Genomic DNA, 26,639 nt, shown 5'->3' on the forward strand with positions numbered 1-26,639 from the left:
AACGATTTCCATTACAGAATCATGACTGTTTTTTATGCAGTGCCATGACAGGTGGCACGGCATAAAAAACACTTTCAAAAGTCTTTTTGCCATGTCATCCTGGCATCCATCCATAAATCATGGCATCCAATATTGTTTTTCCACCCTTGTCTTTGTGTACAGAGATTTCTACAAATTTGAAACTTTTGATGATATTATGTACTGTAAATAATTTGAATATTTACTCTTTTGCAATTTTATGTCTAGGAGCATAATTCTGAAATTGTTCCACAATTTGTAGACAGAGTCTTAAACAGATTGGTGAAGCTCTGCCCATCATTACTTCTGAGAGGCTCTGCCCATTTGTACTTCTGAGAGACTCTCTATGATACACTATTTATACCCAATCATCTTACCGACTTGTTGTCAATGAACCTAATTAGTTGTAAAATGTTTCTCTAACTGTTTAATTTTAATAACACTTACTTTTTTCCAGACTTTTGTTGCCCCATCCGAACTTTTTAGAGATATGTTGCAGCCATTTCCTTAATTTAACCATATTATATGTTTGATATATTATTGACATTTTACACACATGTCCCAGTGTCACCTTGGAATTGGGGTTGTATTGTGTATGAATCTATTCTTAATTTAAATTGTAGTTATTTGTCAAAATAAATTTTCTGCTAAATATTGAATGCAGCTTTACAACCTTTATTTAAATTGAATAAAAAATGTGTTTATCTAGTCTAACATTTATGTAAAGTATGAAAGTAAACATTATAAAAATATTCATAAAAGATAAAGACATCTGCCTCAAATCACACTTTGGATATAGTCAGGGTAAATTAGTGCCTCATTCACCAACAAACCAAGGTACATTGGAAAACATTAGCAATGGCAACAGCTTTACTCCTTCTCTCTCAAATGTAAGCAAGCATGATAATAGCTCTGATCATACAAACAAACTTGATGCCAATATCTAGGTAGCTTTTGAAAGGTAAAGAATTAGATAAGGCTGACTAACAAGTGCATTATTCCTAATCTCTCAAATGTTTGGCTAGAAGAATCATTCTGAAAATGCAAACTAGCAGGCAAACTAACAAACTGTATTGATAAATACAAAATGTACAAAGCAGCAGAGAGAATACAAGAATGAGTATTAGGTCTTATTTGTTAGTTCCTTTTAATTAATTTACTCAGTGTTTCACAATGGGAATCGCTTTGAGACCACGTTTACCTTCGACCCCTTACAAAGTCATTTGCACTTTATTCCCATGAGGACTACATCAAACTCTCTCAGCACATTTAGTTTCTGCTAGTTTTTGCTAAACTGTTCAACGAGTGGGCCATCATTTGATTTCACCACCGAACACGAAATCAGTCATATAGGACCTTGGTAAGTGATGTCGCAAAATTCAGAATAGTGTCCACGTCAAGGCTTGTTATTCTCTTTGATAAATTGAGTATTAAATTACTACGGCTAAAAACTTTCCTAATTTAATATCGTCAAGCCTTCAAAGGGCTAACTACCCTACGAAAATCAACAGACTAATGTTTTACTTCTGAGTACCTTGGCACTCAGCCATGTCAACTGTCATCCCCCACCAAAGGGAATCAGTCAAAGAGCAGGTAGGTTGCATCTCACCCGTGTCCATCATCATGTGGAGCAACCATCTTGGGCAGGGACCCTCACCCGATGTGCATTGAGTGTATGGTCCTGAAACACGCTCAAATGTAGGTTGCGGACCCACAAACATGTGTTCAGTGCCAGTGAAAATTTTTTTAATATTGCTGAAAGTGGTGGTGGCTAACCAACAAGAAACATGTTGTCTGGGGGTATATACGGCTGCTGACCATCAGTTGGGAGCTACCACGAGCTGGGCAGACATAATGGAGGCCAAATCACCGGACATTCCAACTTTGTTTGAAAATCTTTTCGCTAAGGAGAAGAAAGGACCAGGTGAAGAGGACGCAGAGGGTGATGACCTCCTTGATTTAGACATGGAGGATAATGATGAGGAAGACAGTTCTAGGCTTAGCTTGAAGCGGAAGTATAGAGAGGGTCCTTATGATGGAAAAAGGCTACCGCCTGCTTAACCCTTAGCAAGACAACTTCTGGTCACTGTGCCGGCTTGCATGAAGGGAATGTCAAGCAAGCTCTCTGCTAAAGGGTGTTTTAAGCTAGAGATTAAAGGAATGGGAGCGCTGTTGTTGGCCAGACCCCCAGCCATAGAGTCTTTAGTGGCCAAACATCTCCATCCAAATCGGCGCTCTATTTCTGCCTCCTTAAATTTCATTGCTGAGGAAGATGGAGCTACTAACAATGTCTATCTTTTAGAGAATGTACAAGTACATGGCACAGTCACTGTGCTTGCTAACTTTACTGGCAGGATACCAGGCACAAATTTTGTAGGAGACAAGTACAGCACTGGAAAAGATGTATTTGGTAAATGCAGGTGCGGGTGGTAAAATACTTATGTGTGCGGTTTGCGGGAGAATAAAATAATTTGCGGGACTAAAAATAGTCTTAAAAACTTCAATTGAATAAATAACTTAAAAAAAAAAAACGTATGTATCTTCTGCACTACCGGTGAACACCGAGGCAAAATGTCTGAAGGGAAAGACAGAGGTAAATCACTGAGTGCTACAGATATTACTTCACTATTAAAGAAAGCAACATAACCCAGCCATTAGGGGGGCACAAGCCAGTGCACACTTAGTGCCGGTCCCAAGCCCGGGTAAATGGGGAGGGTTGCGTTAGGAAGGGCATCCAGCGTAAAACGTGCCAAATCAAATATGTGGATCACAAATGAGAATTTCATACCGGATCGGTCGAGGCCCGGGTTAACAACAACCGCCACAGGTATCGTTAGCCGACAGGGTACCAGTGGAAATTGGGCTACTGTTGGCCGAAGGAGGAGAAGGACAGGAGGAAGACGTCTACAGAGACGGCAGGAAAAGGAGCAGTGTAGGAGAGTAGAGGTTCGGGTTGGTACTTTAAATGTTGGTACTATGACGGGTAAAGGGAGAGAGGTAGCTGATATGATGGAGAGGAGAAAGGTAGATATGCTGTGTGTTCAGGAGACCAAGTGGAAGGGGGAGTAAGGCCAGGAACATTGGAGGTGGGTTTAAACTGTTTTATCATGGTGTGGATGGAAAGAGAAATGGTGTAGGGGTGATTCTTTAGGAAGAGTACAGTGAGAATGTAGTGGAGGTGAAGAGAGTTTCTGATAGGGTGATGATTGTGAAGGTGAAAGTTGAAGGGATGATGATAAATGTCATCAGTGCCTATGCTCCACAAGTTGGCTGTGAGATAGAGGAGAAGGAAACATTCTGGAGTGAATTAGATGAAGTGGTAGATGGTGTACCTAGGAAAGAACGATTGGTGATTGGGGCAGACTTTAATGGGCATGTAGGTGAAGGAAGTGCAGGAGAGCATTAGTGGAAAGAGGTTGGCAAAACAGAAGTGGGATCGACAGAGTGATGAGAAAAGTAGGCAGGAGTACAAGGAGATGCGGCAGCAGGTAAAAAGGGATGTGGCGAAAGCCAAGGAAAAGGCATATGAGGAGCTGTATATGAGGTTGGACACTAAGGAAGGAGAAAAGGATTTATACCGATTGGCCAGGCAGAGGGACCGAGCTGGGAAGGATGTACTGCAAGTTAGAGCAATAAAGGATGGAGAGGGAAATGTGTTGACTAGTGAGGAGAGTGTGTTGAGAAGATGGAGGGAGTATTTTGAGCAGCTGATGAATGAGGGAAATCAGAGAGAGAGAAGGTTGGAGGATGTGGAGTTGGTGAAGCAGGATGTAGATAGGATTAGTAAGGAGGAAGTGAGAGCAGCGATTAAGAGGATGAAGAATGGAAAGTCGGTTGGACCAGATGACATACTGGTAGAAGCATGAAGATGTTTAGGAGAGATGGCAGTGGAGTTTTTACCCAGATTGTTTAACAGGATTCTGGAAGGTGAGAAGATGCCTGAGGAATGGAGAAGGAGTGTGCTGGTACCGATCTTTAAGCATAAGGAAGATGTGCAGACCTGCAGTAACTACTGGGGGAATTAAGTTGATCAGTCACACCATAAAGTTATGGGAAAGAGTAGTGGAAGCCAGGCTGAGAGAAGAGGTGACCATCTGTGAGCAACAGTATGGTTTCATGCCGAGGAAGAGCACCACAGATGCCTTATTTGCTTTGAGGATGTTGATGGAGAAGTATAGAGAAGGACAGAAGAAATTGCATTGTGTATTTGTGGATTTAGAGAAAGCGTACGACAGGGTGCCGAGAGAGGAGTTGTGGTATTGTATGAGGAAGTCAGCTGTGTCAGAGAAGTATGTGAGGGTGGTGCAGGTACATGTATGAGGACAGTGTGATGGCAGTGAAGTGTGCAGTAGGTACGACAGACTGGTTCAGGGTGAAGGTTGGACTGCATCAAGGATCGGCCCTGAGCCCTTTCCTGTTTGCAGTGGTGATGGACAGATTGACGGACGAGGTCAGACAGGAGTCTCCCTGGACTATGATGTTTGCAGATGATATTGTGATTTGTGGTGAGAGTAGAGAGCAGGTTGAGAAGAGCATGGAGAGGTGGAGATATGCACTGGAGAGAAGGGGAATGAAAGTCAGTAGGAGTAAGACAGAGTACATGTGTGTGAATGAGAGGGAGGGCAGTGGAATGATGCGGTTGCAGGGAGAAGAGGTGGAGAAGGTGGAGGAGTTCAGGTACCTGGGGTCAACAGTGCAAAGTAATGGAGAGTGTGTTAGAGAAGTAAAGAAAAGAGTGCAGGCAGGGTGGAGTGGGTGGAGAAGTGTGACAGGAGTGATTTGTGATAGTAGGGTATCTGCAAGAATGAAAGGGAAAGTTTATAGGACTGTGGTGAGACCTGCGATGTTGTATGGATTAGAGACAGTGGCATTGAGTAAAAGACAGGAGGTGGAGCTGGAGGTAGCAGAGCTGAAGATGTTACGGTTTTCGTTGGGAGTGACGAGGATGGACAAGATTAGAAATGAGTTTATTAGAGGGACAGCACATGTAGGATGTTTTGGTGACAAGGTGAGGGAGGCGAGATTGAGATGGTTTGGACATGTGCAGAGAAGGGACATGAATTATATTGGTAGAAAAATGCAGCCGAAAGAAGAAGAAGAAGATTAAAGAAAGCAACATACAAAACAACATAACCTTGGCCTGTTTTTTTTATATAAGATATTGTTGCTGATATGATGGAGCAGAGAAAGGCTGACATGTTGTGTGTTCAGGAGACCAAGTGGAAAGGGAGTAAGGTCAGAAACATTGGAGGTGGGTTTAAACTGTTCTATCATAGTGCGGATGGTAAGAGGAATGGTTTAGGTGTGATCCTGAAGGAAGAGTACAGTAAGAGTGTAGTAGAGGTGAAGAGAGTTTCTGATAGGGTGATGAACGTGAAGTTAAAGGCTTGATGATAAATGTCATCAGTGTTCATGCTTCACAAGTGGGTTGTGAGATGGAGAATAAGGAAACATTCTGGAGTGAATTAGATTAATTGGTAGAAGGTGTACCTAGAAATGAACGATTGGTGATTGGGGCAGACTTAAATGGGCATGTTGGTGAAGGAAACAGAGGTGATGAGGAGGTGATGGGTAGGTATGGCCTTAAGGAGAGGAATGTGGAAGGGCAGATGGTGGTAGATTTTGCTAAAAGGATGGAAATGGCAGTGGTGAACATTAATTTTAAGAAGAAGGAGGATCATAGGGTGACGTATAAGAGTGGAGGAAGGTGCACACAGGTGGACTTTATGTTCTATGCAGGAGATGCAACCTGAAAGAGATTGGAGACTGTAAGGTGTTGGCAGGGGACAGTGTAGCTAGACAGCATCGGATGGTGGTCTGTAGGATGGTATTGGAGGTGAGGAAGAAGAGGAGAAAAGTGAGGACTGAAAAAAGAATAAGATGGTGGAAACTGAAGGAGGCTTTAAAGTGACTTTCTTTTTTCTCCCATAGACAGCTTTCTGGTCTAAATGTCCTTAGAGATAAAACCCAGGGCTCGAACCAAGACTAGACATTTAGAGATATTATTTAAACTAACAGGAAACACATGAGCAGCCGGAAATTCATTGTAAGTCACGTGTTCCAATATTTTTATTCACTCAAAAACGAGTTGGTTTAAATTAATGGTATGTTCTAGATGTTATGCGTCGAATTGTAAATATTAAGAAATTAAAAACAATTATGTACCAATGTTTATTAATTTACCGGAAAATATATATCGGAAAAGATATTTTGAAACACTTATCCCAGGTGATCTAGTGACAACACTTTCATGTTTTTTTGGCAAACTGCAATTCCTACTATTCATCAGTGATAGCCCAGGTTGTGTTTTCGGATTTAATCTGCGGTCGGTGCAGTGTAACAGAGTGGACTACACAAGAGCAAATGAGGCTTATTACTGTACATTGAAAACCATCAGAGAATATCTACCGCTCCACAGCCAAGGAGAATATGCGTCATCACCTGCTTAGCCAATCAGGATTGAGCTAACCAAGTGTGTCATCAGTCTCAGATTGAGGAAGGGTTCTCTCTTTCGCTCCCTCTCGTTTCTCTCTTTCTCTATCTGTCCCCCTCTCTCTGTCTATCTGTTTGTCGGTGGTGCGCGGAGCCATACGCGTGTGCATGTGCATGTATGCGTGTGTGTACTGAAGGATAATGAAATGGAAGCATCGTGCAGCCTCCGGGGAGCTTCTCCCAGCCTGAGGATGTGAGAGAATCGGAGGCTGAACGAGGGATCTTCTCCGAGCTGCAGGCCAAGCCTTCTGTACGGGGCCTGCCTTCTTTCTCTTCTACTCTCTCACTCTCTCTTTCTTTCTATTTCTTCCTTTCTCTTATTCTCCTTTCTATTTTCAATCAGCATCTTTTGCCTTTCCCCCCCCCCTCATCCTTTCTCTAGTGAGCGAGGGAATCGTCATCCCCCTCATCAACCCTTTTTTTTTTGTGGTGGTGGTGTTGGTTGGTGACTCCTTCCTCCTCCCCCACCTCTCCATCTCCACCTCCTCCCCTCTCTGTCTTTTTTTTCCTTCTGTTCTTGAAGAGGATATCTCTGGAATAGCAAACCTCCATGTATGACAATTTGTACCTGCATGGATTTGAAGACTCGGAGGCGGTAAGTGTGAAGGTTTCTGTTAAATTCTTTACTTTTTCCTGACTGAGATTTTTTGTGTTAAAGTCTATGTGTGTATTCTGACTGCTGATGCTGCTGCTGCTCTTGTATGTGTGCGACAAGCACTGGCTCAGCTGTGCTGCACACACACAGGCCTTGGGAGATTCATTAAAACGCGATATTCAGAGATGCAGTCAGCCGGTCATGTTCAATTGAGCCTGAATACATATATATATATATATATATATATATATATATATATATATATATATATATATATATATATATATATATATATATATATATATATGTGCGCGTGTGTGTGTGTTATTTTGAGCTCATATATTAAAAAAAAGAAAGAAAAAAAAATACTTATTTCTCTGCAGTGCAAACATTTGCATCATTCTAATTTTTTAAGCTATAGGGTTGCCTTATATATCATGATAAGGGCTCTGGCTCTCAGAGAGCTTCATTCCCAGTGGCTGTGTTAAAGAACAAGAGTCTTGTTTCCGGGCTCAAATCGCCAGGTGATGATGTGGTGAGTGAAATGAGTCACATGGTTCACATGACCCCCTTGAACACCTGCTATAGAGCAAAACGACAGAAAAAGCAACGTGTGTGTCAGCTAGGCGCTACGTGAATTCCTGCTCGTGTGTCATGTGGTGTGATGTAACATTCCCAGTGTGTTGTCACGATTTTGAAGATATTTTGGACAGTGATGCATGACGGTTCTGTATATGTATTTCAGTGCTCAAATTCTTATCCAAATTGCCACAGACACGTAGAAGTGTCTTGCGCGTCTGTGGCATAAAGACCAGAATGGTCGTGATCTACTGTTATGCAGATAAGCATTAGCTTTAAGCCTCAGTGAGCCAAACATTTTAAATATTACAAAAAGTATTATCTGTAGCAAAATCCATGTTTACCTGTACTGAAAAAGACAGAAAGAAAAGGCTGTAATGAAAGGCACTTTTGGGTAGTTAGGGGGAAAAGATTGGGCGACAATATATTCAAGGTTGTGGATTTAAGACTTAGGACTTGAGAATCTCATTTGAGCTTGACCAGTATGCTCTTTGAATAAAAATGTATTCAAAATAAACATTTAGGTCTTTCTCAAAGGTGAACAAACCATACATTTTCAAGTACATTTACAAGTTCTAATGTTCTGTCCAGTCCTGTGGTTTGAAAGCTCACAAACCTGGATGGCTTGCTAGTTAAGGGTAATAAAGCAAACAAACAGAAACAAAGGAAGACAAAAAAATTTACTGGACATGAAATCTGCTTGACCTGAACATCTAGGTTTCTGATTTGTCCACTAAATCTGTATATAAATATTTTACCCATGGGATTATTTCACATGCAGGAATATGTGGTTATATGCATTACCAGAATGGTAAAAGCTTTTTTTTTATTATTATTATTTAGGTTGTTAGCTTAATTAATGTGCCCAACTTTGAACCCACTTGGAGAGGGAAGCCCTTTTTTTAGGCTTCTACCAGACAGACCATAGTGCTAGATAAAAAGTTTATTTAACCTCCGAGAGCAAAGCTTAAAGTAAACAAGGAAGTGTTTCATTTTCCTTCTCAATGGACCATGGACAAGCAGAAATAAAAAGGTGTTGCCAAGCTTGATAACTACAAGAATAGATTTGAGAAAACATTCTGTCCTATCTGTCTCATCCCGAAATCTTTTAAAGTGTAAGACTTGGTGGGACTATTTTTAAATTTGTGTAGGGCAAAGTAATTAGTAGCTAATACTGAAAAATTTAATAGTGAAACCCTTGTCCAGACTTAAGATGTAAATAGAGGCATGTCTTTGAGATTGAACCAAATTTCTCTTGCACTATATCAGCTCTAGGGCACAGCGTTAACCACTGTGATTACTAGAGGAGAGACTGATGTTCCTTTTCATTAAAAGTAAGCTTTTCAGACATGAGACATCTTCAAGGATACTGTAAAATCTATAAAGTGCTCTAAAATTATAAAAATCAAGATCCGAAATAGCTTTGTACCTAGCAATCAGTCATTTGAGAAGAGGTTGAAGACTATTACTAATAAATCAGATATATAACAGTATAACATTGGGTGTATTTAATTAAAATTAAATACTATGAGCATGACCATAGACAGTGGGGATAGCTGATCAGGAGGTTAGGGCTGATTAGAAATGATTGGGCATATTCTGAAGTTTGCATGCATACATACATGTTTAATGTGTTCCCACTTAGATACCAAAAAAATCTTGGGGGACATTACTAAGTATTCGTAGTGACCAGAAGTTGTGATAAACACTTTTTTTAGTCTATTGCCCTTTCAGCACAGGCTGTATGTGTTGTGTATTTTGTTTAGTGAACATGTCTGCTTCCCAAATTTTCATATCCTTGTGGCACCAAGGGTAGTAAAAATCCACATTTCTTCATGTAAACAGTGCAGAATCTGAGGCCCCTATTTTCAGAATGAAGTTAAGGGTTGACTGTATCCTAGAGTCTCCTTTACATAATCTGTCATATTTGACTTCCCTATTCTGTGGACTTTTTTTATTGCCTGGCATGAAATAAATCAGTATTCATTTTGACAATGAAAGCTCAAACTTGAAGGTTTCTGACATTTTGCATGAGACAGGAGTGTTTAAGATTAGATGTAGTGAAAAGGAAGGAGATAGACTTAGTGTGAACTTTGTATTAAGTCCTTGCTTAAGTAATCACCACATAGAGCACCGATGTGAGCAGCGATGAAAGGAAGTTTAATTAGAATCCAATAAAGCTGTAGGTAAAGTATTCAGTAGGGTGCAAGAAAAGTATTTCCTAAACCTGTGGACTCGAATGAAGCTAAAAAATGTATATGAAATCCAAAACAAACACACTTAAGCATATAAGGGTCAAATCATAATCAGGCATCAAATGACCAGAAATTCAAAGGATAAGTGAAAGAGTAGTCAGAAAAACACAATCCCATACAAGGCTATCAGGGATAAAAAAAAATGATTGTGTGCTTAAAGAATTGGTGAGAATTTCAAAAATCTGTTTTATATGTATTATATGCCATTTATATATTAATGGCAAGGGTATAGACACTATTAAAAAACCCAAGACAACTAACTCTTCTCAAGGAAAAATATGGACATCTCTGAGTTGTGAAATATATAATGGTACTGTTTATAAGCCGAATCGGCCATGAGAAAATCAACTTAAGCACCTGTATTAACCTGTTAAATCGCTGAAACGTGATTGATAGTCGACAACTGCACGTAGACTTTCATTATAAACTCAAAGTTTCAAGTAATCAGATTTTCTGTTCCTTTTTTTTAACCCCAAAGGGAAAAGTGTTAAATTATTGCCTGTGGCAACAACGTGTGCTGCAAGCGCTGAAGAGAGAGGTTAGGTTGAAAAATGCTAAATTATTCCTTTAGTGAATGCCACCATTGTTTTACAAAGTCCCATACTTTTCCCATCATAGACTTAAAAAAAGAAACATATAAGTGAAAAACTCTAAATCCGTATTTAGATACAAAATACCAAATTGCTCTAAAATCACATTATTAAATAAGCACATCAGTCAATAGAAAGTAGGGAAGGAGTAAATCTAGGATATTGTATATGTGGAAGGCACAAGAACAGCATTATTAAATGTGTTTTAAGCCCGTAAAATGCATCAGCTGACCCATAGATGTCATTTTGCAGCAAAATACAGTGTTATCTCATTGAAATCAAAGAATGAAGGACGTTTATTTGAATCCCAGTTATTTTTCCCAGAATCATCACTTCTGGGGGTGAAAGATAAGCATGCATGTGCAGTTCTCATTTCCCGAATCAGGCGTTTTGTGATTGGACTTGCCGTACTCAATTGGGTCCCTGCTGAAGTAAGACTGAGCTGAGGAAAAAATGCTTTGACATGGCTGGTGTGTTGGAGTATGTGGTTTTTTTTAGTCGACTGCAAGGCTTTTTCTCTCTCACTAATGCAATATTGACCCAACCGCTAATTTTCACTGACTTGAGCTAATGTCTTTTCCTGTTGGATTTTTAGAACAGAACCCCTTCACCAAGAGTTCATATTAATCCACAACTTGTGAGCTTGCTCATAGCACCTCTTTCATTAACTTACTTATTCATAATCAAGATACAGTCGATTGACTTTTATTTTTTTTTTGAGGTTTGATTGAGACCTATTCTAGCCACTTCTCTCTTTCTTGAATCTTGACGATGGAGCTTTCTCAAGACCTGATGGAGATGCCAGATGAAAACGTACAGATTTTGTATTGCAAGGTCTTTCATGGTCCTGAGAAGGTACTGCATGTGTTTGCTTAGACAGTAGTAGGATGGAGATACGGCAGGAATGCAATATGATCTTATTGAAAGACTATTTAATGTACTTGATCCTTGCACTCAAGATTTAGTCATGTGAACGGGAGTTAATGAAGACATCTTAAAATGTCCTTTATAATGGAGATCTCAGAAAACAAAAATAGAGAGGTATTTTTGTCTATTCATGAGTCATCGTTTTCTTTGCTTTTTTTCTTTTTTACTATTAATGGGATTAAAAGGTTGTGGGTGGAAGAACATATGAAGTGGCATAATATTTACTGTGTATTTGGATATCTATTGCCATTGGTTGTACTTTCTGTGGTTAAATAGTAAAAAAAAAAAGAAAGTGGATGATTAGAAAATTATATTTCAACAAGTAAATGCAGGCTTTTTTGCCGTATTAAGATTCTGGTTCTTTCTCTTCCAGGACTGTTGAAGAGCTTAAGTTTTGATGCTGTAAAGTTTATGATTTTCCTAATAAGCGTGGATATAATAGTGTGGATTGAAACTTACTTAATGTATAACAGTTTAAATTGCCTCAGCTTGAAATAACCTCACAGTTCAATCTCTCAAGGGTACAGATACATGCATTGCTTGAGTACATTGTACATTGTCTAATTTCTTTTCAGGGCTCAGCTGATTCCTACACTAGCAGGCCATCCGATTCTGATGTGTCATTGGAGGAGGAGAGGCAGGATGTGGGGAGCCAAGGCCGGCAAGAACGGGAGCAGCAGGCCGCCGTACAGCTGGAGAGGGCAAAGGTTAGTCTACACTATACAATGCTACCTTTTACAGTTTCCTAATCCACTCTGTATGATTGCTTTTAACCAACATTTTCATACTTTTCATTATGCCACTGATGCTTTTTCAAGTTTTAACTCAATGCAATTTGTTGTGTAATGCAATATACAAGGTTAAATGTCACAGTGGTACCTAGATGTAGAGTTAGATCCTGGATCATAATTAACATACCTGTGTTTATGATTACGGTTGTCCAGGTTTTATTATGTGACTGCTGTCATTAATGTATGTGTGATGTTACAGGCCAAAGCGGTGGCCTTCGCCGTGAAGACTAATGTCAGTTATTGTGGCGCGCTGGATGAAGATGTGCCTGTGCCAGGAACAGCCATTTCATTTGATGCTAAGGACTTCCTGCATATCAAAGAGGTATGGTGGCATTGGTTCATTAGTCATAATGATGACTGCAACCAATAGAAATCTCAGGAGTTTGTCTAATATAAAATACCTATCATTAGGTCACCATTGCATTATTAGTGTTGTGTACATATGTACATATGATGTGTTACAGATGTGATATTGGCTAAAAAAATATGTTTCTGAGGATACAATAGACAATTAATTAAACTGTATTAATGTATTAAAATAAATTAACTGTGTTTTATTACTTAGAATATAATACAGTATGAATTAAAAAACGAAATTGACAAAATATGATAAAATGAGATCGAAACACAATCAGTTATCTATTGGTGTTCCAATGCGGCTTTCAATTTTCTTTCAGGTCATTAAAGGGTGTGAGATTCAGAAGCTGAGGGTCAAAAGAGAAACTGGCAGTTCTGTTGGAATAGGTGGGAATTGGTTGGGGACTAAATCAGGGAGGAAAATGGAACAAAATCTTAAAAAAACAAAAGGGTATCACCGCAGAATAAAAGTTCACAGTGCTGACTTGCGATAAAAATGAGAACCATGGTTTTAATTTACTAAAGGCCAGTAAAGGCCAGTATCATCCAAGTAGAACTAAATATAATAGAGGGCAAAATGTACATTGATGTTGAGTATATTACCAGAAAGCTATAGTAATTTTGAACTTGAAACATATTGGTGAACCCATCTGTGAAGTTTTCCCAAGCATGTCATAATGTAATATCTTTTGGTGTTGTGTTTTAAGAAACACATCAAAACCAATGAAAAGATGCTTACTTTCTTACTCCTTTAATTTCCGATGTATTTATTTTAGTCACAGTAAAATTCTGTTTAACAGAAAAAAACTTGACATTTCTTTGTGTTTTACTTCACGAAATTGTAGAAGTTCAATAACGACTGGTGGATTGGGCGGCTGGTGAAAGAGGGCTGTGAGATTGGCTTCATTCCCAGCCCTCTGAAGCTGGAACACATCCGAGCCCAACTGGAGCAGAAAAAGAGCCGTGTTCAAGGGTAAGCGCCGAGAGGGTATTAGAGACTTACATTAGAGCATTTGGTTTTCCACAAAATGCTGGTGTGTGTGTGTGTGTGTGTGTGTGTGTGTGTGTGTGTGTGTGTATATATATATATATATATATATATATATATATATATATATATACACACACACACACACACACACACACACACACACACACACACACACACACACACACACACACACAGTATATATATATTTAATATACAGTCTATATATTAGGGCTGTCAATCGAATAAATATTTAATTGCATCTTAATCACACATTTATATCTGTTCTAAATAGACCTTATTTAGAATACTTTACATAAAGCTTTAAATACACCAATTGTAATAGATATTACATATATAGATATATGCACGCATATATATATATATATATATATATATATATATATATATATATATATATATATATATATTTATTTATTTATTTATTTATTTATTTATTTTTATTAAATTTTTTTATTATTATTTAATTAATTACACTCTGGAATTTATTCTTTCATTGTTAATTTCCTTTGAGATGTCATGTTTCTATTGTTATATGTAAAAAATATTTTTTGTGTGTGTTTGTTTTAATTGTTAAATATGGTATGTGGCTCCTTTAAGATTTATGTTATGGTTCCAGCTGCATTCCCTTAGTTCGCAGTAAGTGTGGCTGAGGGAGAGGTCAATGCTAAAATTGTCTGGGAAGGCAATGTTTAGTGATTAAAAATAATTTTCAGTGGAGTTTATATATTTTAATTTCGGCTTCTTTATATTTATTTATATTTGTAATAAAAATGGCAAAATATAAATGTGCACTGCATTGATTGTGTGTTAATAATATTATTGCCATTAAAATGAATTTGTGTTAGTGTTAACTTTGACAGCCCTAATATATATATATAAAAAAATTCCAATATAAGTATAATTATAATAAGTATAAGTACGTTGTTACTGCTTTTTTGTTGTGTTTTTCTGTCATGTGCTTTAATAATTGTTATGAAACTGCAAAACATTTTTCTGCTTTTTGTTTAACACAGACAAAAAAAAGTTTGGTTTGCTTGGTTTTATTTACTTAATTGCATTATGTTCTAAGAAAATCAAATGCTCTATATAGATATATGTAGTGTGTATGTGTGTGTGTGTGTGTGTGTGTATATATATATATATATATATACACACACACACACACACACACACACACATACACACTACATATATCTATATAGAGCATTTGATTTTCTTAGAACATTTTCTTATATATATATATATATATATATATATATATATATATATATATATATATATATATATATGTATATGTAGACAGTGATATTATTACTGTGTTATTATAGATTATAGGAAATTTGGTGCATATAATTTATATCTATTGAGTTGACATTGTTTTTGGAATGTAAAAACATTCATTGCAGCTGATTTTTAAAGTTGGGCTTAAACTTTTTATTATCATATTTGGCAAATTGATGAAAAACATGACTTGGTAACTTCTACACATGGTTCATGTCAAATCAGAAGTCTTGTCTGTCACATTTGTTTCTCATGTTCTTTTGTTGTAATTCATAAGCATACAGAATTCTTATCTTCATCCCAGTATAAAGTAATACACCTACAAATGTTTCTTTCAACAGTTACTATAAGTACTACAACTTTAGAATGAGATTAGAATTCTGTAAAAATTTATGTAGCTTTTAACTTGCAATAGATTAGAATGAAATCCTTTAGGGATATACTGATCTTTAATGAGCTTATATAATTGATTATAGTATTATAATAGTTAATTACTTATCCTTATAGTTGCTATAGTAATAGCAGTAATATAATATAACGCTTAATATATATAGATTTAATTTAAATAGAGTAGCCCATTGCTGTGTATAAAGAGGCACCCTAATGCTGTGCTCTCTGTGTCTTTGTTTGTTCGCTCATCTCTTTAGTAAGTCCAGCGGAAGCTCCTCCTCCAGCTTGGGGGATGTGATGTCATCAGGTGAGCCTGTGGTCAGGGGGGGAGGGGCTTTGGGAGATTGTGTGGGGTGGGGTTGGGTCACAGGAATCACCACGAAAACACATCAGTGGGCGATTTTACTTCATCACTGTCCTGCGTAAGGCTAAAGACAGAACGAGCAGCTTCTTGTGAGCGATGGGCAGCGAATGTTAATGTTCTGACCGAAAGCATTCATTTTAGACATTTGCTGAGGCGAGTTCAATTATTCTAAAGTCCTGGTTTTTTTTTTTCTCTTTACAGGCAAGCAGAAACAAAAAGTGGTAAGTACACATATGGACAAACACACACACATTTCAGTCTCTGCTGATCATTTAAAGCTGAATTATAACTTAAAGCTGATATTCAGATTCGCTCAATTTACATTATTTATTGATTATTTATCCCATAAGCAAATTGTATTGTTTCAGCAGCCTACGGTGAAACAATTAAGTAAACAGAATAGTAAGCACAAGCAAGTAAATAATTGAGTACATTTAACTCAATAGTTTTTGTATACCTTAACAGTGTGAGCTGTTACAGCAAAATAATAATAATAATAATAATAATAATAATAATAATAATAATAATAATAATAATAATCATCATCATCATCATTTTATTAAGTGTCCCAAAGTGAAGTAACGTTTGTCACCTTTGAAATATCTGTTACTAACACTAATAATTATGTATGCATTAATAAATAATTATATGGCACAGTATGCTTTTGTTTATAGCTACATTTAATGTTGCCAAACATCTGCATGACAAGTTCCTTCTATTATAGTCTTATAATCCATTATACATTTCTATTCTCTACTTCAAGATACAAATTCAAAGGTTGTTTTGTTGCAGAGAAACTGTAAAACCCTCTGTCACAAAGGTTTTCCTTTTTAAAAGTTAAATACAAAGATTGATATAAAGCACAGACACTGGAAACTCCTTGCAAAAATGCTTAATAATCTCCTCAATGAAAACTCTACCCTATCATTGATTACACAGATGATTTCACATGGTTTTGTGGAGCGTTCCCTATGCAAATCTATTTATACATAATGACATATTGGCGCTAAAAGAATAAAAAATTCAGCAGCATAAGATTACAATAACAATTGTTGACAAATCTTGTGAAGTTAATGTCTGCATATCTATGACTCTTTACAGACTGAGCATGTGCCTCCATATGATGTCGTGCCCTCCATGAGGCCTGTGGTTCTGGTTGGTCCTTCCCTAAAAGGATATGAGGTAAGTGTTTTAAGATCTCAGTGGTCTAATCTGGCTTTTATTTGGGATTTAATGATATCATAATATAAGAAAAGCTGACAGTTATATGATTAATATTAGTCATTAATATAGTTAGTGTGAATAAATGGGCAAGTTAATGCACTTCCAATGCAGTGTTTCCATTTACTGCATTTTACATATTTAATATCACATTTAATATAATATTTAATAAAAAAAATCAAACTGGATTTAATATCGTGTCCTCGCTTCTCATAACCTCTTTCCTCTCTATATGATATGACATTTTATATTATAATAATATAATCCCAAAGGATAAACTTTGCGATGCCACAGTTCATATTTGTATACTAAAATGGAAAAAATAAATATCACATTTTGTGTCATTTATGGAATGCGCCACAACCTGGATTTGTAAATAGATTTTTTTTTGTTTGTCAGTCTCTCGGACTTTTCTAGGTTGTTCCCTCCTGTATGTTGTTTGTGTATGCGAGTCTGTGTTTTGTAAGCCCGCAGAAATCGCTAAATCTGTACTCCCCTCTCGGTCTACTTGCATGGACAAAACAAAAAAGCACGCTCCTCCTCCTCCGCTGCTCAGTTGCCATGGCAACAACCTTCCAGGCTCCGGGAGACGTCAGTGGTTGGAAAGTAGAGCAAGGTTTGAAATAAGAAAATGAGGGTAAGAGAGAGAGAGAGAGAAAGAGATGGATAAATAAATATATAGAGAAAGGGATAGTGAGTCAGTGAATGAGACAGTGCTAGACAGAATGCAAGGGGGAGAGCAAGACAACTTGAAAATAGCAATGAAATCTGGTTCATTTTTATCACAAACATGGAATCATTAATAAGGACCAAATATCCTAAAGACATTTATTACCAGATTATCAGTTTACCATGTACAGTCAATTATACAATAGTTCTAGTAAGCTGTAATGTGTATGTAGAAACAAAGGACATAAGTGAATACATTTATTGACCAGAAATAATCATTACAGTCCAACATATGGGTCAAAGAAAAGGCAGGCAGTGTTAGTATCATCTCGTTAATAATCATTAATCAAAATGATTTGGGAAATTGGAGCGAATTAATCATGAAAGATGTAAGAACCCAATAAAGTACAATTACATGTAATGAGACTTCACGGTGATACAAGAAACAGGTATGTATTAATAAGCAATCTAATTAGGATAGTAAACACATAACAGGTGGATACAGTAGGATAGAGCAGAGGGGGTCGAGACACAAAAAGACACAATAAGAGCACAATTGCCAACTCACAGCTTCCTGGGTCGATTCTGAGCTCGGCTTACCAAGTGTGGCATTTCGAAAATCCTCCCCATGTTTACCTGGATTTCCTCCTGGTTCTACCGGTCTCTTTCAACTCCTATGAACATGCCAGTGGGTGAATTGACTAGGTGTAAATAATAAATATGTGAATGTGTATATATATGATGCTCTGTGATGAACTGGACTTCTGTTCAGGGTATATTTCTGCCTTACACCTAGTGAATCCCTATATAAAGTCCATCATGAATAATGCAAATACTGAAGGTGAACTGAAAACAGACATATTTTGAAATCTTAAAAAAAATAGCTATAACTATAAAATAGCAGCACACCTATGCATTCATATACATACATAAACACACAATTGCAAATTGACTTATAGCAATGACCGTAAATAATATCTTATGTATTTTCCATTCATATCTTTTGTGTAATTTGTGTGTGTGTGTGTGTGTGTGTGTGTGTGTGTGTGTGTGTGTGTGTGTGTGTGTGTGTGTGTGTGTGCGTGCGTGCGTGCGTGCGTGCGTGCGTGCGTGCGTGCGTGCGTGCGCATACAGGTGACCGATATGATGCAAAAGGCTCTTTTTGACTTCCTGAAGCATAGGTTTGATGGCAGGTGAGCAAAGTAGTGAAATCAACTTTTTAAAATGACTTTTAAAAGAGTTCTTATTCTCACACACTACACTTGCATAAGTGAGTACGAGACAAAACCTATTGTATGTTTGTTTGTTCGGATTAGGATATCCATTACGCGTGTGACCGCTGACATCTCCCTGGCTAAAAGATCTGTGCTGAACAACCCGAGTAAGCGAGCCATCATCGAACGCTCCAACACTAGATCCAGTCTCGGTAAAGAAACAATTAAGTTTTCAATGATTAAAAATCTGTATTTTATATTTTTGGTTAACGTTCTCAGAGAGTAGAAATGAAAGTTTCAAAACTCATTTCTGCACACTGTGGCTTCAAACGTTATGTCTGTATTTTTGCTCAGGTAAACTTCATGTTCAGAGTTTGGATATGCAGCTACTTACATGGATTTTCTTGGCAGCCCATTTAGATTATAAAAAGTACTTCTCTGTTCGCAAAAATAAATGTCTGATAGAGTGTCTGAATGAATGTCTGATAATTTCTGAAGAAGAACTGAATTTTCTCATTTATCACCGAAATGGTGGTTGTATTTGGCATCTTATAAAAAAGAGCTTGATCCTCGTACAATCATGCATAAATGAGACACGACTTTTTTCTGGCTAACTTCGCCTCTACATACTTCTTGTGCAAATAACAGAGGAGATTTAGTATGTATTTACATCTGAGTTGTAAATACTGCTGTATAGCTCATCTCAGATTTACAGTCCTGTGTGTATACTCTATGTCGGATTACCTTGAGGAATGGTCATGAGTTTTAAGTAAACAATTTCAGTAAAAAAAAAGTTAAACTCATTTCTAAGCACAAACAAATGTGTCCAAACTACTTTTACTGTTAATAACATATATACTCCGACTTAATAGAATTCTTAAATGCACTGTATAATTTATATTACATTATTTACATCATGTCACATACTATTTATGATATACTGAAAAACAATTATACTGGCTGCATAGGTGTCTATGAATGCTCAGGATTCCTCTTACTGTTCCACTCTAGCCATACAATCATATCATTCAGTGACACATCTTTAAATAGTATTCAGATTTACACATTTTACGCATTGAAACTTTAAATCTTCTCATATATGTCTGTGTGTAGCTGAAGTGCAAAGTGAGATTGAGCGTATCTTCGAGTTGGCGCGCTCCCTGCAGCTGGTAGTATTGGACGCAGACACCATCAATCACCCGGCTCAGCTAATGAAGACATCACTAGCTCCCATTATCGTTCACGTCAAAGTGTCCTCGCCGAAGGTACTCAACTTGTATGCGCTGTCAAAATAGTTTTGGACATCAGCCATTGTACTGTGGTAATAACCCTTCTCTGTGGTAATAACACCTTCTCTCAGAATGAGAGGTAAGTGTACTTCAAGGCTCTTCTCTGTTCTGGCACCGAGGTGGTGGAATGAACTTCCCCTGGATGTCCAAACAGTGGAGTCCCTGGCTATCTTCAAGCCACGGTTGAAGTCATACCTCTTCTTAAAACACTTCAATTAGCACTTTCCAAGATTGCTTTGTAAAAATCAAGAGTTGTAGTGTGAATTATTTTAAGTTTGTAATCTAGTGTCGATTTATTCATGCTAGAGACTCAAAGCACTTTTGTATGTCGCTCTGGACAAGGGCGTCTGCTAAATGCCACAAATGTAAATGTAATAATGGAAAGTAACAGTATTAGCAATAGACAGTAATAGTAAGGCCATAAATAGCGATAGAGTGGTGGAATCTATTTCTTATCCATGGCTGTTATTGAGTGCGTAATGTTCTTTTGCTCTGCAGGTCCTTCAAAGACTTATTAAATCCAGAGGAAAATCTCAGAGTAAACATCTCAATGTGCAGCTGGTAGCAGCCGATAAACTGGCACAGTGTCCACCAGTAAGTCATTTGATTCAGAAACTAATTCTCTCTCTCTGTCATACTCGCTCTCTCTCTCTCTCTCTCTCTCTCTCTCTCTCTCTCTCTCTCTCTCTCTCTCACACACATACATTTCCATTTAATTGCCACTTAGTGTGTTTACATTCATCTGTCCATCTGCACTCTAACAGAGAGTTTGACAGTTTCTTAGTTTAAAACCCACCTAAAAAAGTTAATTTTTTCCAATTCAAAAATTCCTTTTGCTTGATTTATTTTTTTATTTGCCATATTTTTCCACTCTATTGCATTTTTTGTATTTATTTTTTTATTTTTATTTTCTATTTCAACCCTCACCTTCTTTTTTGCTGCAATTACAACACTTAAGATTAGAACACTCTAGAATCGATAATTTCACATTCTATCAACAGAAAAACCTAAAATTATTATTCCTTAATGTTTAAATAATCAAATTCTTAATAGAAAAAAACAGCATTGTTTTTTCCCCCAAAAGCAACACAATCTGACCTTTAATGATCATGTAGAACCTTCTGATAGGTGTTTTTAGTGTGGAATATTTTGTCATGTTTTCATTCAAATTTGGGCTGACTTGCAAATAATAATACAAAAAGACAAAGGAAGTACGAGCACTTTTTAAGCTAATTTTAAATTATGAAACAACATTCAAATGGTGCAGACTTTGATCCAATGTTTTAGTTTTCTCCCTCAAGTTGGTGGCATCAGAACTAGAAACCTAATTTTGGGCATAAAAAAAGTCTAACTCTGATGTATTAATGTGTGCAGAACGCTACAGACGTGTTTGCCAGTTAACCTTGGCTGTAACAGTTTCCCTCTGATGAACCAATCAGAGGACGAAAAAATGCTGATGCTATTCTGTGAGGCAAAAATCTGATTGGTTAAAGAAATAGACCCATTGCTGTTAGAGACTATTAATAAAAAGCCCAGCAGTACAAACTTTGAAGGCCCTGGGCAGATTAGATTGACGTGGCAGCACAAAGAGGCTGAAAACTTATTGGACAAAAAATCTAACAGACACGTACTGGAAGCAGTGCAGCCAAGACGAGCACTATAAAATGAAGAGAATAAACTGTTGGGAATAAATTAATACAATTTCATTAAACAAATATTAGAATTTAGGTTGTAAATGTAGATCAGTGCTTCTGATAGTGTTTAGGCCAGCAGAGAAGGCCTTGCTGGCCCTGACGGCCCACCACTGACTTCCACAAGGTGTGTTTTTAGGCCAGTTCTTGTTTTTTCTTTATACAGTAGTAAAATGCTTTTTAGTGTCTAGTCTGTGTTTTTCCACTAAATCAATGCAAGTTATAACTTTTAAATGGTCATGAATGCGCACACAATAACTACACAGATGTTTTTCACACAATTTCGAAATCACAGGAGATGTTTGACATTATTCTGGATGAGAATCAGTTGGAGGATGCATGTGAGCACTTGGCAGAGTATTTGGAGGCGTACTGGAAGGCCACACACACCTCCAGCAGCACTCCACTCAACCCACTGCTGGGGCGGAACCTTGGCCCCTCTGCCCTCGCTCCTTATCCCTCCACTATCTCTGGCTTGCAGGTCAGTATCTATAAATACACACACACACACACACACACACACACACACACACACACACACACACACACACACACATATATATATATATATATATATATATATATATATATATATATATATAGAGCACCCTTTTAGGTTCACCAATTTAATCAAATATCCAAATTACCGCACTGGGCCATTTCCCTGTGTGCAATACTCTACTTATCTGCAAACGCCGCATAAAATATCCACTTCCTATTTCCAAACAGTTACTACAGTTATTAGTCAGCAAGTGCTCTAGGGAATTAATATTTATAGCTGATATAACATACGTGAGAACAGGCCGCATTCAATATTAAATTATATTGTTTTTTTTTTAATATTAAAAAAAATATATTGGTATTTTTAGAAAAAAAATCAGCTTTGGGTTGCATAACCTATTTGGTACTTTTTAACGTTGTGCATATTAAATCTAAGTAAATTAATTTTTCAATGGACATATTCTTCCAGTTATTCCTAAAGCGTTCATCTTATTTTTTCGGTTATTTTGTCCTGAAAAGTCACAGGTCTGGTCATTTAACTCAATACATCAAAAGAATTTAACGTTTCTGAATAGAATTGTGTGTTCTTGTGTATTGTATAAACTGGTTGTAAGTTTTGATCGAGTTTCCTTTGTCCCAGAACCAGCAGGGCCCAAGAACGCGACACGCCAACCACACAGGAGACCACTCCACAGTCAACGAGCGGCGCAACCTGATGACACCAGACGAAAACTACCACAATGAGCGTCCTCACAAGGGTCGCGGCAACCGCAGCTCGTCAGGCTCACAGCAGGGTAGAGACCATCACCACTACATGGATGAGCAGCAGGACCCTTACCAAGACAGCTACAAACCGCACCGCAACCGCAGCTCACCGGGCAGCTACAGCCAGGACTCACACCACCGGCTCTGAGCAAGTTTCATCCCCTGCACTTGAGTCCATTGTCAATTAACATTGCGTTTTTTTGGTATCCATTGCATTTTTTATTTTTATTTTTTTTGTTGGACATCATAAGCTCTTTCGAAAGCCCAGTCATCTGACTTGACTTGCACCTCCATCTGCACAAATGACATCCTGAGATAAACATGGATCATCCAGACTTCCAGCAATCCACCATTCATAAGTTCTTCTTTCTTTGTTTGTTATGTGCGTTCTGTTACACTTACTAAAAGGGGAGACTTTCCCAGCCAAAAAAAAACAAAAAAAAGAAACAGAAAAACTGAAGATGTTCAAAAATATAGACACAATAGCCCTGACAGGGATTAGAGAGGAGAGTAAACAAAGGCCCACAGAGCAGATCCACACCGTGTGCGTAATGCATGCTTCCTTCGGTGCTGGATGTTTGCTGTGATGCAGAGGCTCCTCAGACGGTCAGACAGTCAGGCTTAATACTGATGATATACCAACCCACTGCCAGTGATATTTTGTTATATTTACAGATTGTGAATAGAATTCTGCAAGACCAGGATCTTAGAGTCTTCCCTAGCCTCTGGATCTAGTTAAGATAAGAGGGATTTTTTTATACAGCCGAATAAAGAATATGATAGGTTTTTGCACCTTTTAACACAATTTTTCGTTTAATACAAGAAAGTAACTTCTGTGAAAGTGCTGCCTCGTAGCTTCCAAGGTCGCAATGACCGATCTGACCATAGGCCATTGTTTGCGGAATAGAATAGCTGCTTAACCAAGAGGTGCACACCATATTGGCTGGTAAGCAGTAGTGTTGCTCCGAGCTAGTTTTCATCAAATGTAGATGACACTTTGCTCTTTAGATTTGAACAAATTGTTTATTTTTTGTTGTTGTTTTTTTTCGTTATAGATAATAAGCATGAGCAGATCCCAGATTTAGACCTTCATTTGCAGGAAACGTCTTCATCATAGGTGCTGAGTGTCAGGTAGAAAACAAAAGACGATACTCCCTCATGATCATATGGGTGCCACTATGGTCTCCGGACCGACGTTGTGGTTCGATGCGCTTCAACAAATTCTCAGGCTCTTCAGGATCTTAATCACCACGATGTGCACTGATCTCTGGAAGACAAACCGGATTTACATCTCGGATCTCATTAGCTAAAGTTTTTCTCTTCTACTTGAACGCGCCATGATGGAAAGGCCGACCTAAACCATGGATATAAGCATGCATGTACAAGGAAACCTGAACGTTTCAAGAGCCTGGATTTTCTCTCATTGATTTATGCTAGTTTGTGCATTTCAAAAAAAAAAAAAAAAAAGATTTTAAAACAAGAAGAAAAAAAAACATTACGACCGCAAGACGTAATCAAACACGTACGTTCTGTATGCAGTTGTCTATGAGCATGCTTCTCTGTTAATACTATAATTGAGGATGAATTAAACAAACGGATCGAGATTCAATGCCCATAATTCATCATAAACTGCACTGAAGATTCATCTCTGAGTTTGCTGCTTGAGACAATCACACAGAACACCTTCTTCATCCCTTTTCCAGCTCCATTCTGAGCTACACCTCGACAAGGAAAAAAAAAAGATCCATATATTTTTTTTTTCTTTTTTTTCTTCCTTTTTTGTGAAATTAATAAGGGAAATGCAAACTGCATGCACAATATATGATTTTCATTTATAAAAACAGATTTAAAAGAAAAAAAGGTTTTATGGAAATAATGGTGTAAAAGACAAATCTAGCAGTATTTAAGTTTTCTTTTACAAATAAAAATTAAAGAGAGAGAAAAAAAATAAATGGCCATTTTGAAAATGTGTCGGGTTTTTTCTTGGGGCACAGAAAAAGAGGGCTACAAAATCACAGAAAAGTGCAGAAGCTTTGTTTTACCACTAGATGTCACTCCAATGGTATTGTTATGCTTTGGAAGGCGGGAAAAAACAGATGTCTAAAACTTTAATTTTTTCTATTTTCAGCTCTCCTTTCTGCAAACTTTTCATCCTGGAGAATCACAGATTCCTTTTTGTGCAAGGTTTAAAAACATGGTCGAGTGAACAATAAGGGGCTACACATCAATCTATAAGACAAGGATACACCTATATTACCTCACCATAGCAAACAAGCTATCCTTTTTCTTTATACATAATGCAGCATAAAGGTATGAATTCAGCAAAAGGTCAAAATTATTTACAAGCGTATTTATCAACTAAAAATGAATGTCTATGGGCATTCTGTTGCTGTGCCTACCTTAGTTTTACCAGAGCAACAGGACCAGTTCATCGTTGGTGCCACTATTATCATGCATATTCTCAGTCAACTTATGAAATCTAAAAGTTACTGGAGAGCCAGTGGTTGAACAGTTCTTCAGTACTCTGTCCAGACATAACAGGTGGAAAGGCGTTAGTATTCCAACTGTTGTTGGTACAGCAAAACGAACTCAGGCCATCAATCTATTCCCTCGACAGGAGCACCTTGTGTGGGGCAAGCTCTCTGTGGGCAGAACTGTGCCAGCTAGGGCACAAACAAACAGGAACGGTGTTACGATTAAGCATTATCGCTACGTTACCTGGTGACAGATGGGTACCGGTTAAGGTGATTAACCCGTCCCACAAGTCTGTCACTCTAAAACAGAAGAAGGCTAGCTGATGTGTCTCCTGTTTTGGCAGATGAAGACGATGTGCAGTTTGGTTGTGGTCATAAGGGGAACAAGACTGTGCAAAACCAAACTGTTTTGTCTACTGAAGGAACAAGGGGTGCATGGGTCTCCAAACTGGTGCCACTTCAGCATCAAGTACTCTAATGCTCTAAGTTTAAAGCCCTTCATTAATAACCACATCAGCCAGTGGCTGATGAGTGTGCCTTATGTTGCACTGCTTGAAGAAGCAGAAAAGTTTGAAATGGGTACTAATTAAAACATGTTCAGATCCAGTGCCACCATTCAGACTACCAAAAGCACTTCTTGTGTGTCCGTGGGTCAGTGTTTCCTTAGAGGTGCTGAGGTATCTGCGTTGTTAGAAGACCAAAAGGATTGGGAAGTAGGGGTGGAGTCTATAGTCTAGATATTTTGGGGTAACCAAGACACCCAGCAATGCCCATTGCCAGTCTTATCTTTAGAAGAACTCCAGGAGAGACAGCAGAAACCTGTTCAGGGTTTTGTTTTATGTTGGTAGGTGTAGGAGAGCTTCATGGTGTGAGCATGCCGGTGAAGCTCGTAAGGTGCTCAAGAGTCTTGAAGCATTAGGAGAAATTACGGCTACTTGATGGTGTGCTTTACTGTGTAAGCAAATGGGCAAAAAACGTTTACAGTATGTTATTCCGTCCTCTCTGATTTCACAAGATATGCTGGGTATCCATGATGCATTTATGTTAAACAGTGCAAGCTTTGTGTCATCATTAAAACACCTGCGCCAGAGGGCAAGGCTTCCCTGGAAAGCACCAGTTGGCCAATAAGCGTAAACGTAGGCAGAGAAAGCTATCAGGTGGTCA

General features: G+C 37.8%; 1 protein-coding gene across 5 annotated transcripts in view; it reads left to right on the forward strand.

Annotated features, from left to right (window-relative positions):
* The window catches only part of cacnb4b (calcium channel, voltage-dependent, beta 4b subunit), a 30,274-nt gene extending 5,306 nt beyond the window's left edge, over positions 1-24,968 (forward strand). For 2 of the 5 annotated variants that reach the window (XM_083533270.1, XM_083533271.1), the window contains exons 3-14: positions 12,032-12,163; positions 12,447-12,569; positions 13,450-13,577; positions 15,545-15,594; positions 15,853-15,872; positions 16,753-16,833; positions 18,676-18,734; positions 18,858-18,967; positions 19,869-20,020; positions 20,543-20,638; positions 22,031-22,216; positions 22,877-24,968. In XM_083533270.1, coding sequence (XP_083389396.1) covers positions 12,032-12,163; positions 12,447-12,569; positions 13,450-13,577; positions 15,545-15,594; positions 15,853-15,872; positions 16,753-16,833; positions 18,676-18,734; positions 18,858-18,967; positions 19,869-20,020; positions 20,543-20,638; positions 22,031-22,216; positions 22,877-23,149 — 1,410 coding nt within the window. In that variant the 3' untranslated portion in view covers positions 23,150-24,968. Of the gene's footprint in view, positions 1-6,469; positions 7,106-12,031; positions 12,164-12,446; positions 12,570-13,449; positions 13,593-15,544; positions 15,595-15,852; positions 15,873-16,752; positions 16,834-18,675; positions 18,735-18,857; positions 18,968-19,868; positions 20,021-20,542; positions 20,639-22,030; positions 22,217-22,876 lie in introns of those variants that run through there. The other 3 variants (XM_083533272.1, XM_083533273.1, XM_083533274.1) reach the window with 3 other exon arrangements.
* Positions 24,969-26,639: the final 1,671 nt, after the last annotated feature.

Source organism: Silurus aristotelis (genome assembly GCF_946808225.1).
Source record: "Silurus aristotelis genome assembly, chromosome: 2".
Lineage (NCBI taxonomy): Eukaryota > Metazoa > Chordata > Actinopteri > Siluriformes > Siluridae > Silurus > Silurus aristotelis.